At 44.1% G+C, this 17,562-nt stretch overlaps 1 protein-coding gene across 1 annotated transcript; it reads right to left on the bottom strand.

Moving 5' to 3' along the window:
* Window positions 1-6,051: 6,051 nt before the first annotated feature.
* Window positions 6,052-10,748, bottom strand: LOC121532203 (probable G-protein coupled receptor 101). The gene is made up of 2 exons (XM_041837993.2): window positions 9,749-10,748; window positions 6,052-8,998 (listed from the first exon to the last, which is right to left on the bottom strand). The coding sequence occupies exon 2, from the start codon at window positions 8,886-8,888 to the stop codon at window positions 7,542-7,544; it is 1,347 nt and encodes a 448-aa protein (XP_041693927.1). The 5' UTR covers window positions 8,889-8,998; window positions 9,749-10,748; the 3' UTR covers window positions 6,052-7,541.
* Window positions 10,749-17,562: the final 6,814 nt, after the last annotated feature.

Raw genomic sequence — 17,562 nt, 5'->3', positions numbered from 1 at the left:
TATTTGTAGATTTTGATCACTGATTGGGGTTATTGTCTTGCTGGAAGATCCACTTGCAGCCAAGTGTCCAGGTACTTGGTCAAGTTCATGATGCTGTTAAACTTAAGGGCCCCACGACCAGTGGAAGCAAAATAGCACCATAACATCAAAGATCCACCACCATATTTTACCGTAGGTATGAGGTACTTTTCTGCATATGTTTCTGTTTTTCCAACGTCAAACCCACCACTGGTGTGCGTAACCAGAGCTCTATTTTCATGTCATCTGGCCATAGCACCAGTTCCAAACCAAGATCCAATGCCGTTTATCAAACTCCAGGCGGCCCTTTATCAAGGGTGCCAATAATTATTATAGGGCCTGACTGTACATTCATCCCATGGCTTTGAGCAATACATTTCCGAATCGATATGTGCGCATTTGTACACTGCTCAAAAAAATTAAGGGAACACTTAAACAACACAATGTAACTCCAAGTCAATCACACTTCTGTGAAATCAAACTGTCCACTTAGGAAGCAACACTGATTGACAATACATTTCACATGCTGTTGTGCAAATGGAATAGACAACAGGTGGAAATTATAGGCAATTAGCAAGACACCCCCCAATAAAGGACTGGTTTTGCAGGTGGTGACCACAGACCACTTCTCAGTTCCTATGCTTCCTGGCTGATGTTTTGGTCACTTTTGAATGCTGGCGGTGCTTTCACTCTAGTGGTAGCATGAGACGGAGTCTACAACCCACACAAGTGGCTCAGGTAGTGCAGCTCATCCAGGATGGCACATCAATGTGAGCTGTGGCAAGAAGGTTTGCTGTGTCTGTCAGCGTAGTGTCCAGAGCATGGAGGCACTACCAGGAGACAGGCCAGTACATCAGGAGATGTGGAGGAGGCCATAGGAGGGCAACAACCCAGCAGCAGGACTGCTACCTCCGCCTTTGTGCAAGGAGGAGCAGGAGGAGCACTGCCAGAGCCCTGCAAAATGACCTCCAGCAGGCCACAAATGTGCATGTGTCTGCTCAAACGGTCAGAAACAGACTCCATGAGGGTGGTATGAGGGCCCGACGTCCACAGGTGGGGGTTGTCTTACAGCCCAACACCGTGCAGGACGTTTGGCATTTGCCAGAGAACACCAAGATTGGCAAATTCGCCACTGGCGCCCTGTGCTCTTCACAGATGAAAGCAGGTTCACACTGAGCACGTGACAGACGTGACAGAGTCTGGAGACGCTGTGGAGAACGTTCTGCTGCCTGCAACATCCTCCAGCATGACCGGTTTGGCGGTGGGTCAGTCATGGTGTGGGGTGGCATTTCTTTGGGGGGCCGCACAGCCCTCCATGTGCTCGCCAGAGGTAGCCTGACTACCATTAGGTACCGAGATGAGATCCTCAGACCCCTTGTGAGACCATATGCTGGTGCGGTTGGCCCTGGGTTCCTGTTAATGCAAGACAATGCTAGACTTCATGTGGCTGGAGTGTGTCAGCAGTTCCTGCAAGAGGAAGGCATTGATGCTATGGACCGCCCGTTCCCCAGACCTGAATCCAATTGAGCACATCTGGGACATCATGTCTCGCTCCATCCACCAACGCCACGTTGCACCACAGACTGTCCAGGAGTTGGCGGATGCTTTAGTCCAGGTCTGGGAGGAGATCCCTCAGGAGACCATCCGCCACCTCATCAGGAGCATGCCCAGGCGTTGTAGGGAGGTCATACAGGCACGTGGAGGCCACACACACTACTGAGCCTCATTTTGACTTGTTTTAAGGACATTACATCAAAGTTGGATCAGCCTGTAGTGTGGTTTTCCACTTTAATTTTGAGGGTGACTCCAAATCCAGACCTCCATGGGTTGATAAATTTGATTTCCATTGATAATTTTTGTGTGATTTTGTTGTCAGCACATTCAACTATGTAAAGAAAAAAGTATTTCATAAGATTATTTCATTCATTCAGATCTAGGATGTGTTATTTTAGTGTTCCCTTTATTTTTTTGAGCAGTGTATTTACAGTGCATTCGGAAAGTATTCAGACCCCTTTACTTTTTCCACATTTTGTTACGTTACAGCCTTATTCTAAAATTGATTCCCCCCCCCAAAAAAAAAATATCATACCGCATAATGACAAAGCAAAAACAGGTCTTTAGACATTTTTGCTGACAACAAAAGGTCCATAGTTATTTGCACCCTTGATAAAGGGGGGAGGGAGAGAGACTGTATAAAATAAGTAATACAAAATACTGAGTTATATTGTATGTTAAAATCATTGGGAAATTATTTTATACTAATACAATTAACAAAAATAAAGGCATCCCTGTTTTCAATAATCTAGCACCCTCTGCTTGCGAGGATAACAACATACTTTTTTCTAAAATGTTTTATGAGATTGAAGGACACGTTGGGAGGGTTCTTAGACCATTCCTCCATACAATATCTTTCCAGATCCTTGATATCCTTTGTCTGCTCTTATGGACTGTCCTATTCAATTCAAACCACAGGTTTTCAATGGGGTTCAAGTACGTATACTGAGATGGCCATTGCAAAAAGTTGATTTTGTGGTCAATTAACCATTTATTTGTAGATTTTGATTACTGATTGGGGTTATTGTCTCGCTGGAAGATCCACTTGCAGCCAAGTGTCCAGGTACTTGGTCAAGTTCATGATGCTGTTAACCTTAAGGGCCCCACGACCAGTGGAAGCAAAATAGCACCATAACATCAAAGATCCACCACCATATTTTACCATAGGTATGAGGTACTTTTCTGCATATGTTTCTGTTTTTCCAACGTCAAACCCACCACTGGTGTGCGTAACCAGAGCTCTATTTTCATGTCATCTGGTCATAGCACCAGTTCCAAACCAAGATCCAATGCCGTTTATCAAACTCCAGGCGGCCCTTTATCAAGGGTGCCAATAATTATTATAGGGCCTGACTGTACATTCATCCCATGGCTTTGAGCAATACATTTCCGAATCGATATGTGCGCATTTGTACACTGCTCAAAAAAATAAAGGGAACAAATATCATACCCCATAATGACAAAGCAAAAACAGGTCTTTAGACATTTTTGCAAATTTGTTAAAAATAAAAACTAAAATATTACATTTACATAAGTATTCAGACCCTTTACTCAGTACTTTGTTGAAGCACCTTTGGCAGCGATTACAGCCTCGAGTCTTCTTGGGTATGACGCTACAAGCTTGGCACACCTGTGTTTGGGGAGTTTCTCCCATTCTACTCTGTAGATCCTCTCAAGCTCTGTCAATTTAGATGGGGAGCATCGGTGCACAGCTATTTTCAGGTCTCTCAAGAGATGTTAGATCAGGTTCATGTCCGGGCTCTGGCTGGGCCACTCAAGGACATTCAGAGACTTGCCCCAAGCCACTCCTGCGTTGTCTTGGCTGTGTGCTTAGGGTCGTTGTCCTGTTGGAAGGTGAACCTTCGCCCTGAGCGCTCTGGAGCAGGTTTTCGTCAAGGGTCTCTCTCTTCTTTGCTTCGTTCATCTTTCTCTCGATCCTGACTAGTCTACCAGTCCCTGCCGCTGAGAAACATCCTCACAGCATGATGCTGCCACCACCATGCTTCACCGTAGGGAAGGTGCCAGGTTTCCTCCAGACATGACGCTTGGCATTCAGGCAAAAGAGTTCAATCTTGGTTTCATTAGACCAGAGAATCTTGTTTCTCTTGGTCTGAGAGTCTTTAGGTGCCTTTCGGCAATCTGCAAGCGGGCTGCCGTGCCTTTTTACTAAGGAGTGGCTTCCGTCTGGCCACTCTACCATAAAGGCCTGATTGGTGGAGTGCTGCAGAGATGGTTGTCCTTCAGGAAGTTTCACCCATCTCCACAGAGGAACTCTGGAGCTCTTTCAGAGTGACAATCGGGTTGTTGGTCACCTCCCTGACCAAGGCCCTTCTCCCCCGATTGCTCAGTTTGGCCGGGCGACCAGCTCTAGGAAGAGTCTTGGTGGTTCCAAACTTCTTCCATTTATGAATGGAGGCCACTGTGTTCTTGGGGACCTTCAATGCTGCAGAAATATTTTGGTACCCTTCCCCAGATCTGTGCCTCGACACAATCATGTCTCGGAGCTCTACGGACAATTCCTTCAACCTCATGGCTTGGTTTTTGCTCTGACATGTACTGTCAACTGTGGGATCTTACATAGACAGGTGTGTGCCTTTCCAAATCATGTCCAATCAATTTAATTTACCACAGGTGGACTCCAAACAAGTTGTAGAAAAATCTCAAGGATGATCAATGGAAACAGGATGCACCTGAACTCTATCTCGAGTCTCATAGCAAAGGGTCTGAATACTTACAGTGAGGGAAAAAGTATTTGATCCCCTGCTGATTTTGTATGTTTTCCCACTAACAAAGAAATGATCAGTCTATAATTTTAATGGTAGGTTTATTTGAACAGTGAGAGACAGAATAACAACAAAAAAATCCAGAAAAAACGAATGTCAAAAATGTTATATAATGATTTGCATTTTAATGAGGGAAATAAGTATTTGACCCCCTCTCAATCAGAAAGATTTCTGGCTCCCAGGTGTCTTTTTTATACAGGTAACGAGCTGAGATTAGGAGCACACTCTTAAAGGGAGTGCTCCTAATCTCAGTTTGTTACCTGTATAAAAGACACCTGTCCACAGAAGCAATCAATCAATCAGATTCCAAAGTCTCCACCATGGCCAAGACCAAAGAGCTCTCCAAGGATGTCAGGGACAAGATTGTAGACCTACACAAGGCTGTAATGGGCTACAAGACCATCGCCAAGCAGCTTGGTGAGAAGGTGACAACAGTTGGTGCGATTATTCGCAAATGGAAGAAACACAAAATAACTGTCAATCTCCCTCGGCCTGCGGCTCCATGCAAGATCTCACCTCGTGGAGTTGCAATGATCATGAGAACGGTGAGGAATCATCCCAGAACTACACGGGAGGATCTTGTCAATGATCTCAAGGCAGCTGGGACCATAGTCACCAAGAAAACAATTGGTAACACACTACGCCGTGAAGGACTGAAATCCTGCAGTGCCCGCAAGGTCCCCCAGCTCAAGAAAACACATATACAGTCCCGCCTGAAGTTTGCCAATGAACATCTGAATGATTCAGAGGAGAACTGGGTGAAAGTGTTGTGGTCAGATGAGACCAAAATGGAGCTCTTTGGCATCAACTCAACTCGCCGTGTTTGGAGGAGGAGGAATGCTGCCTATGACCCCAAGAACACCATCCCCACCATCAAACATGGAGGTGGAAACATTATGCTTTGGGGGTGTTTTTCTGCTAAGGGGACAGGACAACTTCACCGCATCAAAGGGACGATGGACGGGGCCATATACCGTCAAATCTTGGGTGAGAACCTCCTTCCCTCAGCCAGGTCATTGAAAATGGGTCGTGGATGGGTATTCCAGCATGACAATGACTCAAAACTCACGGCCAAGGCAACAAAGGAGTGGCTCAAGAAGAAGCACATTAAGGTCCTGGAGTGGCCTAGCCAGTCTCCAGACCTTAATCCCATAGAAAATCTGTGGAGGAAGCTGAAGGTTCGAGTTGCCAAACGTCAGCCTCGAAACCTTAATGACTTGGAGGAGATCTGCAAAGAGGAGTGGGACAAAATCCCTCCTGAGATGTTTGCAAACCTGGTTGCCAACTGCAAGAAACATCTGACCTCTGTGATTGCCAACAAGGGTTTTGCCACCAAGTACTAAGTCATGTTTTGCGGATGGGTCAAATACTTATTTCCCTCATTAAAATGCAAATCAATTTATAACATTTTTGACATGGGTTTTTCCGGATTTTTTTGTTGTTATTCTGTCTCTCACTGTTCAAATAAATCTACCATTAAAATTATAGACTGATCATTTCTTTGTCAGTGGGCAAACGTACAAAATCAGCAGGGGATCAAATACTTTTTTCCCTCACTGTATGTAAAGAAGGTATTTCTGTTTTTGTTTTTTTATACATTTGCAAACATTTCTAATAACCTGTTTTCGTTTTCTCATTATGGGGTATTATGTGTAGATTGATGAGGGATATAAAACAATTGAATCCATTTTAGAATAAGGCTGTAACATAACGTGGAAAAAGTCAAGGGGTCTGAATACTTTCCGAATGCATTGTATGTAAATGTACTATGTTGAAAGTTTTAGACCATCAGTATTTTCAGAGGTCTCAAAATGAATAACGTGTAGCTATAGTACTGGGTTTACAGTACACTGTAACCTGTTTCATATCGACTAGTAGTCTGACCTTCATGCACTATGCTCTGATAAAGTGAAAAGATAACGTAACACCTATACCGATATGGTATTCTAATACTATCTACGCTTTACAGAAGCTAAGTGAGCTGATATGGAGTCAGTGGAGCCCTACCAAGATGCATGGCCGCGTACAGGTAACAGGAGTTTGTGAGAGCTCTCAGCCTCCTTTGAAACTCTGAGATGAGAGGGCAAAACTGGCTAAGGCAAACATGAACAGTGTAGCTTTCAGAAGGCTTGGTAGAGCCATCCACTTGGTAGTGGAGGGGAACAGTCAATGAGACACTGCACAGCTCAACTAATGAGGTGTTTTGAAAGGGAACCAGATGGTTCAGGGGCAGAGAGAGTGGTGTTCACCCGCTCAAGAGGCTTCAAGGACAGGCATGGTCACTCCACAGTGCACAGTCCCCATAACACCCTGAATTAATTGGCTGGATTGGCAGGCTGCTTAGACTGACTGAATCATGGGGCACAGATCAATGGGGGATATTAGCTAGATGAGATGCTGTTTGGGAAAGGCAGAGGAAAGGCAGCTGTGCTTATGATGGGTAGCTAGTGGTGATGATTCTGGTGCTAAACTAGTGATTCGGATTCATGAATCACTGGTCATTTTGGTCCCTCTGTCATCTCTTCCTTGACATCACGTGTTATACACTATGGGCAGGGTGAGTGGTAACGGTTAGCACATTCTAATAATGCTCCCCACAGAAGATACACATACTAAGCTGTGTTCTGTAGCAACGTTTACAACAGTCAAATACACAGTCACATACATTTGTGGCATGTTATTTCAAGTTGATATGATAATATTTGATCTATTTCGTGGCAATTTGACAGAGATTCCCTCTAGAAACCCCCCCTTTATATTTCTCAACGGCTAATACCATCTAAAAAAAATACTTTTGAATGCACAAAATGTTCAATAAATACACTTCGGTGACCCTGTCTAGTACTCTCGTAGACATAACAGTAGACACATGTTTTTCAATGACCCGTCAACCTGAACCTAACAATAGGAGAACCAACAATGGCTTTTCAAGGAAAATACTGCAACTCAGGTCGCAATTCCTTTCCTGGAACCATGTGTATGGCAAATAATCATTACTTGGTCAATCTAGCCATCAAAAATACAACAACCCCGTATCACAACAAACAGACAATGTCAGAATGGACAACCCAGTAGACTAGAAGGCAGATCATCTCAAGTTTAACCATGATGTCTTCATTGGAGGGGAAAACTGCCACATGAAAGACAAGTCAACCCATCTCCCTGGCTGTTTCTCTGTAGACTGTTCTACTTGGTGGTGGTGTGAACGGTGAGCTCTCTCTCAGAGCTCAGGCTGGTGGTCTCTTTGCGGCTGTCCCTGGACCTCCTATCCGTGGTGGGGGAGGAGGAGGTAGCCTCCGTGGTGGTGCCCTCCTCCCAGGTGCGGAGGGGGCAGACACGGGTGGCCAGGCTGGGCAGGTTGTGGTGCGTGGAGCGTCCGTCGGTCATGGTGAAGCAGCTGTCCTGGGCGGAGGTGTGGCAGGGATGGCCCTGCCTGCAGAGTGGACCACACAGCAGGGCCAGGAACTCCTTCCTCACGCTGCGGTGCATGTAGCCGTAGATGTATGGGTGGAGGCAGCACTGCAAGAAGAAGAGGACCAGGGCTAGGGAGGCCAGCCATGAAGGCACAGCAGCACTGGAGAGAATGGAGACTGTGTTGAGAACACTGTAAGGTCCCATGCTCAGGATGTACGAGGCCATGATTACGAACACCACCCGGGCTGCCTTGCAGTGGTAGTGGAAACGTCTGTGCCTGCCACGGATGGGGTACCCCCCGGCTGAGAAGGAGTCCAGGGGTGGGGGTGCCTGTTGGGGTGGGCGCTGGGGGCTGCCAGGGCAGGGGGCCTGGGGATCCGGAGGCAGGTTGGACTGGGACTTAGAGTGGGTCTGGATGGGGTGCACCAGGGCGTTCTGCCTCCTAGCTGCCCTGAATACCATCCAGTAACAGCCCAGCATGATGAGCACCGGCAGCCCGAAGGAGAACGTGGCAACCAGGACTGAGTAGGACAGGCTGGAGGACCACACCACAGAACACACGTTATGCCTGCGGTCAAAGTCTATGGCTCCCCAGCCATAGAGGGGCGGCGTGCTCTGGAGCAGACTCAACACCCAGGTGCAGGCGATTAGGTTGGTGCCCAGATGAGGGGTCATGCGGGTAGGGTAGGACAGCGGGTGGATGATAGCCAGATAACGGTCCACCGACACCACGATTATGGTGTTCACCCCGGCGAAGGCAAACAGGTGCATGAGCACCACCAGGGCCTGGCAGAAGCGGGCGTCCAGGGGCCACACACCGGGTACGGTGGCAGCGATGGCAAAGGGCATGACCAGCACGGTCTGGAGCAGGTCTGCCAGGAGGAGGTTGAGCACGAAGCAGTTGGCCACGTGGAGGAGCTGAGGCTTCCTCTGGAACACCAACAACACCACCACGTTACCAAACAGAGACACACACACGATGGCTGAGATCAGCACGATCTTCACCACGCTGTTGGCCACCGACGGCCAGTCTGTGGGGCCAGGAGGACCAGAGGAACCAGGATCCCATGGCACGGTGCTGGAGTTACTGCCCACACCTTGCGCCTCGGAGGTGGGCATGCTGAAGCTGGCAGGGTGGGGGAGACAGCATGCGTGACTGTAGCTCTGACAGCCTTTACCGTTTCCACCAGATGTCTCACAGGTCCTTTTTTCTGTCAGTCGGTTTTCATCTTGAAGGAGAGGATGAAAGAAGACAAAAGCACAAGCTCAAACTGAGGTTTGTCTGCTTTTAAACATCATGTACGCTCTAATTCTAGAGGACTACATTGTTCAGGCTGATTCATTTCACTATCAATTCATTCATTTTACAGTGGGGTGTCAATAATTTTGACCCCTACCTTTTTGAGAAAATAATGATTACTTGTTAAACAAAATCTAGTATAAAATAACATTAATTTCCCTTCTTTTTTTTTTTGCATACAATATAGCTCCGTTTTTGAATAATGTATTTTATACATTCATTATTGCTCATCTTTATCAAGTGTGTCAATCATTTCAGACCCCACTGTAGCTGCATTGTATACCTATGGCCATGGCTCTTTTGTAACAGCTGCATTAGACCAGTAAAGAGAGTATGAGTGCCTGTGCATTTCATTATCTGTCAACAGAAACCTGTGCATTTCATTATCTGTCAACAGAAACCTGTGCATTTCATTATCTGTCAACAGAAACCTGTGCAAATTTGAGCCCCAATCACCAAACACGTTCTCACAAAATTAACGACAGTGTTATTAATTGATATCCCACTTCCATTGCAAATAAATATAACAGTATTTTACATAGGCGACTTGAAATGGAGAAGGAAAATGATTATTTTATTTTTTATCTCAAATTCCATTGTTCATCTTTGCTCACTGATGCTCCCAATCAATTGATTTTGTATCGTCTACTCTTCACTGTTGCCAAAACAAACATTTTACCTTGAAATGGCCATCTTTCCTTTGTTTGGGGGCGGGTTTGGTTTAGATGCTGAAGGCTGCGGTGTTTTGGTCGGTGATGATGCTCCGTTCTCCTCAGCACCAGTGCGCTGGTTCCCCCATTGCTACCGTTCGATTCTCATCGCTTCGCCGCGCTCCCATTTTAGGCACCGCGGTATCGTCAATGGCAGCAGCCCCACTACGGCTCAAGCGGAATACGCTTCTTGTCATCACTCAGCAGGGGCATTTTATTTGGACAAGAATAATCTCCACAGCCCTTTACCGTTTATTTTCATGACAGATCAAGCATTCCTTATGTAATGGGCTATGGAATTCTGGTTAGCCTACACACAGTCTATTCGAGCTTGTCATGAAACGGACGACACCTGCGCTGTGAGAGCTGTTCATCTGTAATCAGCAACATTTATTTCCCAATTTTTCTCTTTGCGCAAAATGCAAAGACTTTTGGTTACACTGTGGGCTATTTTTGAAGCTACAAGTCCCCCCCAAGAGCACCTACATTCATAATGCAATCCTGATTTAGATCAAAGTATCAAACAGGCTTTTCCCTGGTATTGTAGTTCAGTGTTTCATTGAGCATTATACTCTAAATGTTAATTTCCTGTGACCAAATTAGACGACAGTAATTTCATTAGACAAAAGTAATTAATCAGACGTTAGTAATTTACTGGAATAAAGTTATACTAAACCTGCACCCCTCAGAAATATCCACAGTTGCATCTTGCATAGATCAGCTTCAACATTCCAGATAGATTTTGGGTTCTATCAAACTAATTGTTTGCTTCAATTTTAATCACCCTGTTTATTTATTTTCCCCCAACCCTACCACCCCTCCCCTGATTGGCGCAAACTAACTGACAACAACACTTCTTCTGCTGCTAATTACAGCCACTTCCACTCACATATACAGTACACTAATCTTAATTCCAACATTCCGATGTCCACAGACTAACCCATCTTTCCCAGCATACAACCCTTTTACTATTTCCTTTTGTAATACATCCTTCTATTTTACTGTGATGTCTTACGAGGGTCTTGAAGCTCTCTATTTGTACCATTTCTACAGAGATTGCCCTAAAAACAAATACTTTACCTAAGAGTATAGTCATGTTTCCCATTGATTTATGGTGTTTTTTTTTTTTAATCTTCTAACAATACTGTTTGTAGGTCCATCAGAACACAGACATTATGACTTAACAACCACTCCTGGACCTGACCCCATAAACGAGCCACCGAAGGACAGTACCAAAAGAGATCTATTGATTTTGTTTCCTCGTCGCAGAGTCGGTGCAGGGCTGACTGTTCAATAGCCCATGTATTGAGTATTATTTTTGTGGCAAGAATTTTATATAATAGTTTAAATTGAAAAGAACAGATTGATGTGTCAATTGTTGTTTTGTATATCAGTTTATAAACCTTGTATCTATGTTTAATTATTTGAATCATTGCCAAATGGTTTGATAGTAAAATCCTAAGACATTTTTCCCTCATCAATCTACGCACAATACCCCATAATGACAAAGCAAAAACAGGTTTTTAGAAATGTTTGCAAATGTATTAAAAATAAAAAACATATCTTATTTATATAAGTATTCAGACCCTTTGCTATGAGACTCGAAATTGAGCTCAGGTGCATCCTGTTTCCATTGATCATCCTTGATGTTTCTACAACTTGATTGGAGTCCACCTGTGGTAAATTCAGTTGATTGGACACGATTTGGAAAGGCACACACCTGTCTATGTAAGGTCCCACAGTTGACAGTGCATGTCGGAGCAAAAACCAAGCTGAGGTTGAAATAATTGTTCGTAGAGCTCAGAGGTAGTGCTGAGTCCTTTGAAGTGCTGAGTAAGCACTCCCTGTTAGATTTGACTGCATATTAAATGCTGGTGGCCATAGGAAGACGTTCCTCATCTTCCTCCTTAAGGCACAATGGCCCCTGGTTCCAAGGAAGTCCTGCGGAACCTGCAGCGGCCTGTGGGATTACACCCTGGTCCTGTGGCTCTGTCAGGGACACCCTCAAGAGCAACTCACACACTGCGCAGGAAGGGCCCCCTTCTCCCTGGAGCCCCCCAGCCAATACTACTCAGTTGTGGGGCCCCTAAGATTATTTCTCTCTCGCACACAAGCTGTTAACTAGTGCTCATTATAACCTTTGGCGGTGAGGAGGCGGTTCAAAGGAGAAAGTCACAGTGTTGAAAAATAACCTTAAGAGGATCATTTTGGAAGAGGGAACCACAGCGAGAAGAGAGAGAGGAGATGAAAGATATTTAGTCCCCAACATGCATACTGTTGATCTGAAGAACTAATGTACCTATTGATCAGCCATTGAAAGGGATTCCTTGATGAGATCAAATCAAGATGTCATGTGAACCGGTCTGATGAGGTAGAGCTATATTAGGGAGAGGCTGGGCACTCATGATACTTCAGACCAGGCTCAGCTGCTACTGCCTTTGGATGTGTAAAGAACAAATAGGTGAGTGAATAAAAAATGAATCTACCTCTATGTATGGTGTGGATCAAGGTCTGTGTTTGGTCACAGAGCCCCGGCCTTTTGTCAGATGAAGATTGAGTCATCAAAGGTTCTGTGTAGTAATGGCTTGTCAAACATTACAACCATGGTGAGTGGGTAGTATGTGAGGAAATGTCTTATTACAGTTGGAAAGAAGGAACAGATTTTGAGTGCACCATTCATTTAGTGATACTACTGATTTTGAACCGTCATAACAGTGTGGGTTTATACTGCCATCTAGTGCTGAAATTGAGACATTTCATCAGATTTAAGGTATTTCTGGTATTAGGATCCCCATTAGCTGCTGCAAAAGGATCAGCTATTCTTCCTGTGGTCCACATGAAACATGACATAATACATAGTACAGAACATTGTTAGTCAAGGACTGAACTACATACATTTAAAATATCACACATAGCCTACATGTCAGTACATACACACAATATCTAGGTCTAATAAATAATACAGTGAAAATTACAATACAAGATATATAAAATGGTTGTGTCTCTTCACAGTCCTATTTGTGCACTAAGGTGTTATTTTATCTGGTTTTTAATCTGGTTTTATTGCTAGCTTGAGTTACACTGGTGTGGCTTGGAGGGGCCTCACTGATTTCAAAGTTATAGTAATTGTTTCACCATACATCACTACATTCATCTTAATTCAGTGGATTAATGCAAATAATGACCAAAATCGAAAGATTTCATATCCAATATTAACTTAGCACTTATCAAACAATTTATGCATAGGGAAGTGTGTGACAATGTTACAAACACAGCCCACACATCATTCTGTTTCTAAACCACTGATCTCCAAATCATCATGATTAACATTCCCTTCACATTGCCAATCCACATGCTTCATACATCAAACTACATGACCTTATTCAACAATTGGGTCAAATCTACCACTGCGCTGCCTCATCATAAATGTATTAGGCATATTAAGTATATCTAGTATACATATAACTTAGAGAGCTTTTTGATGTCCATGCATATAACATATACAGTGGGGAAAAAAAGTATTTAGTCAGCCACCAATTGTGCAAGTTCTCCCACTTAAAAAGATGAGAGAGGCCTGTAATTTTCATCATAGGTACACGTCAACTATGACAGACAAATTCAGAAAAGAAAATCCAGAAAATCACATTGTAGGATTTTTTATGAATTTATTTGCAAATTATGGTGGAAAATAAGTATTTGGTCACCTACAAACAAGCAAGATTTCTGGCTCTCACAGACCTGTAACTTCTTCTTTAAGAGGCTCCTCTGTCCTCCACTCGTTACCTGTATTAATGGCACCTGTTTGAACTTGTTATCAGTATAAAAGACACCTGTCCACAACCTGAAACAGTCACACTCCAAACTCCACTATGGCCAAGACCAAAGAGCTGTCAAAGGACACCAGAAACAAAATTGTAGACCTGCACCAGGCTGGGAAGACTGAATCTGCAATAGGTAAGCAGCTTGGTTTGAAGAAATCAACTGTGGGAGCAATTATTAGGAAATGGAAGACATACAAGACCACTGATAATCTCCCTCGATCTGGGGCTCCACGCAAGATCTCACCCCGTGGGGTCAAAATGATCACAAGAACGGTGAGCAAAAATCCCAGAACCACACGGGGGGACCTAGTGAATGACCTGCAGAGAGCTGGGACCAAAGTAACAAAGCCTACCATCAGTAACACACTACGCCGCCAGGGACTCAAATCCTGCAGTGCCAGACGTGTCCCCTGCTTAAGCCAGTACATGTCCAGGCCCGTCTGAAGTTTGCTAGAGTGCATTTGGATGATCCAGAAGAGGATTGGGAGAATGTCATATGGTCAGATGAAACCAAAATATAACTTTTTGGTAAAAACTCAACTCGTCGTGTTTGGAGGACAAAGAATGCTGAGTTGCATCCAAAGAACACCATACCTACTGTGAAGCATGGGGGTGGAAACATCATGCTTTGGGGCTGTTTTTCTGCAAAGGGACCAGGACGACTGATCCGTGTAAAGGAAAGAATGAATGGGGCCATGTATCGTGAGATTTTGAGTGAAAACCTCCTTCCATCAGCAAGGGCATTGAAGATGAAACGTGGCTGGGTCTTTCAGCATGACAATGATCCCAAACACACCGCCCGGGCAACGAAGGAGTGGCTTCATAAGAAGCATTTCAAGGTCCTGGAGTGGCCTAGCCAGTCTCCAGATCTCAACCCCATAGAAAATCTTTGGAGGGAGTTGAAAGTCTGTGTTGCCCAGCGACAGCCCCAAAACATCACTGCTCTAGAGGAGATCTGCATGGAGGAATGGGCCAAAATACCAGCAACAGTGTGTGAAAACCTTGTGAAGACTTACAGAAAACGTTTGACCTGTGTCATTGCCAACAAAGGGTATATAACAAAGTATTGAGAAACTTTTGTTATTGACCAAATACTTATTTTCCACCATAATTTGCAAATAAATTCATTACAAATCCTACAATATGATTTTCTGGAAAAAAAATTCTCATTTTGTCTGTCATTGTTGACGTGTACCTATGATGAAAATTACAGGCCTCTCTCATCTTTTTAAGTGGGAGAACTTGCACAATTGGTGGTTGACTAAATACTTTTTTCCCCCACTGTATGCAAAGTTACATTTTACATTGACAATTCATTAGGACAACTAGAAATATAATATATAATTATGGAAAGCAAATGAAAAAGTACTGTATGAAAAAGTTCCCATACATTTTAAGTGAGGTAGTGTGAAGTGAATTGCAAAGCTGCTTTACTCATCTTGGAAAATTCCATGAACTTCTGTTCATCGGGGGTCAGGCACACGAGCACAGACACACACACACACACACACAAAGGAGAGCAGTCGTTGGTAAAGTCAATCAAACATCCATCCGGTTTATTACGAGTCTAACTAGCCCTTTGTGAGCACTCCCTTCATATCCTAATCAGACAGCACCAACTGTTCTGTAAACACCAGCCTCTTGTATATATTCAATACAATACAACAGTGAATAATTAGTGTGTCCTTGTACATCCAGTCTGGCGTCAATCACTATCAACAGATATATGGTATAGGAACCGTTTGGCTTTCTTATGTGTCATTTAATGTGTTGTGTAGGTTGTCTGTCCAGGGATGTTTTAACTTGTTTTGTACACTAGAGGGCACTACATGTTGGGTCAAGGGTCACTGGTCACGTGTATATAGGTAGCACAGGTGACCAGGGCCTTTTCTCATTTGGGAAAAAGTCAGTCCTTCACCCTCTCTACTCCGTCCTCTCTCCTCCGTGACCTGGAATCCGTGGTCGGGTAGATGTCAATTGGTTAGTAGGTGAATGGAAGGGTGTCCTCTCGTCCTCGATAGCCACCTTTCATCGAGGATAGTCATCTGGATCCTACCTGAGTCCTTCATGGAAGAGTTTTGAAATGTGCCACACCCTCTTTGAATCAGCTTTTGTTTTATTGGAAGAGGAAACCATGCACACGCTTAAAAACAAAATGCTATACTTATCCTTTTATCTATAAAATGTCTTGTACAACTAACTTCATTAGTTTTATCACTTTACACATTTATTTTGGGATTCACAACGGTAAAAGTCATTTGCCTGATGACGCGTGAGTGGAGGAGAGTCTCATTTCATACAGGCGCATTTTCGTCCACGTACCCTCTCCTCAATTACCTTTGTTTTCAAAAGGAGGCGAGCGAGGACGGAGAAGAGAGGACACAGGAGTTGAGCATATCTAATTGAGAAAAGGCCCAGGAAGGGTTAGCACAGGCAAAGATGGTCTATTATATTGACAAGATGGTCAACTGACCGCGCTAACAATGGAAATACATGTCTGCAAAGGCGAAAGGCAGACGGGAGGAGGCGAGTTCAGGTGGGAACATTCTAGCTCGCCAATTATCTTTTGTAGAAAACATATCAATAGAATCGTAACAACCTAAATATTATGAAACTTCTATTAGATCAAATAAGCCTCACCTTTCAAAATAGCAGTTCACTTTTATCTTGACCAAATTCGACACTCTCATTGCCCCCCATACAAAAACTCCTCACTTGGTCTGCTTAAAGCTATGAGTGTTAAGCGGGCCAAGTCTGCTTAATCTGTGTGGACAGATTTTGGGCGTAGCCGACCGTCTCGCTTCGACTCATCGTCTCTGGCACAGGTTAAATCATTTTTTGTTTATTTTGTGTTGAAAGAGACTTTGAGATTCTTGTTTGTAATGAAAAGCGCTATATAAAATACAGTGGGGAAAAAAAGTATTTAGTCAGCCACCAATTGTGCAAGTTCTCCCACTTAAAAAGATGAGAGAGGCCTGTTAGTCAACTATGACAGACAAAATGAAAAAAATCACATTGTAAGATTTGTAATGAATTTATTTGCAAATTATGGTGGAAAATAAGTATTTGGTCAATAACAAAAGTTTCTCAATACTTTGTTATATACCCTTTGTTGGCAATGACACAGGTCAAACATTTTCTGTAAGTCTTCACAAGGTTTTCACACACTGTTGCTGGTATTTTGGCCCATTCCTCCATGCAGATCTCCTCTAGAGCAGTGATGTTTTGGGGCTGTCGCTGGGCAACACGGACTTTCAATTCCCTCCAAAGATTTTCTATGGGGTTGAGATCTGGAGACTGGCTAGTCCACTCCAGGACCTTGAAATGCTTCTTACGAAGCCACTCCTTCATTGCCCGGGCGGTGTGTTTGGGATCATTGTCATGCTGAAAGACCCAGCCACGTTTCATCTTCAATGCCCTTGCTGATGGAAGGAGGTTTTCACTCAAAATCTCACGATACATGGCCCCATTCATTCTTTCCTTTACACGGATCAGTCGTCCTGGTCCCTTTGCAGAAAAACAGCCCCAAAGCATGATGTTTCCACCCTCATGCTTCACAGTAGGTATGGTGTTCTTTGGATGCAACTCAGCATTCTTTGTCCTCCAAACACGACGAGTTGAGTTTTTACCAAAAAGTTATATTTTGGTTTCATCTGACCATATGACATTCTCCCAATCCTCTTCTGGATCATCCAAATGCACTCTAGCAAACTTCAGACGGGCCTGGACATGTACTGGCTTAAGCAGGGGGACACGTCTGGCACTGCAGGATTTGAGTCCCTGGCAGCGTAGTGTGTTACTGATGGTAGGCTTTGTTACTTTGGTCCCAGCTCTCTGCAGGTCATTCACTAGGTCCCCCCGTGTGGTTCTGGGATTTTTGCTCACCGTTCTTGTGATCATTTTGACCCCACGGGGTGAGATCTTGCGTGGAGCCCCAGATCGAGGGAGATTATCAGTGGTCT

The sequence above is a fragment of the Coregonus clupeaformis genome, chromosome 2 (genome assembly GCF_020615455.1).
Source record: "Coregonus clupeaformis isolate EN_2021a chromosome 2, ASM2061545v1, whole genome shotgun sequence".
Lineage (NCBI taxonomy): Eukaryota > Metazoa > Chordata > Actinopteri > Salmoniformes > Salmonidae > Coregonus > Coregonus clupeaformis.
Note: the sequence above shows the minus strand (reverse complement) of the source record. Positions and strands in the feature narration are given on the sequence as shown.

Bases quoted from the DNA above. Each gene is read 5' to 3' on its own strand.
- LOC121532203 (XM_041837993.2), bottom strand. From the start codon at position 8,888: ATGCCCACCTCCGAGGCGCAAGGTGTGGGCAGTAACTCCAGCACCGTG.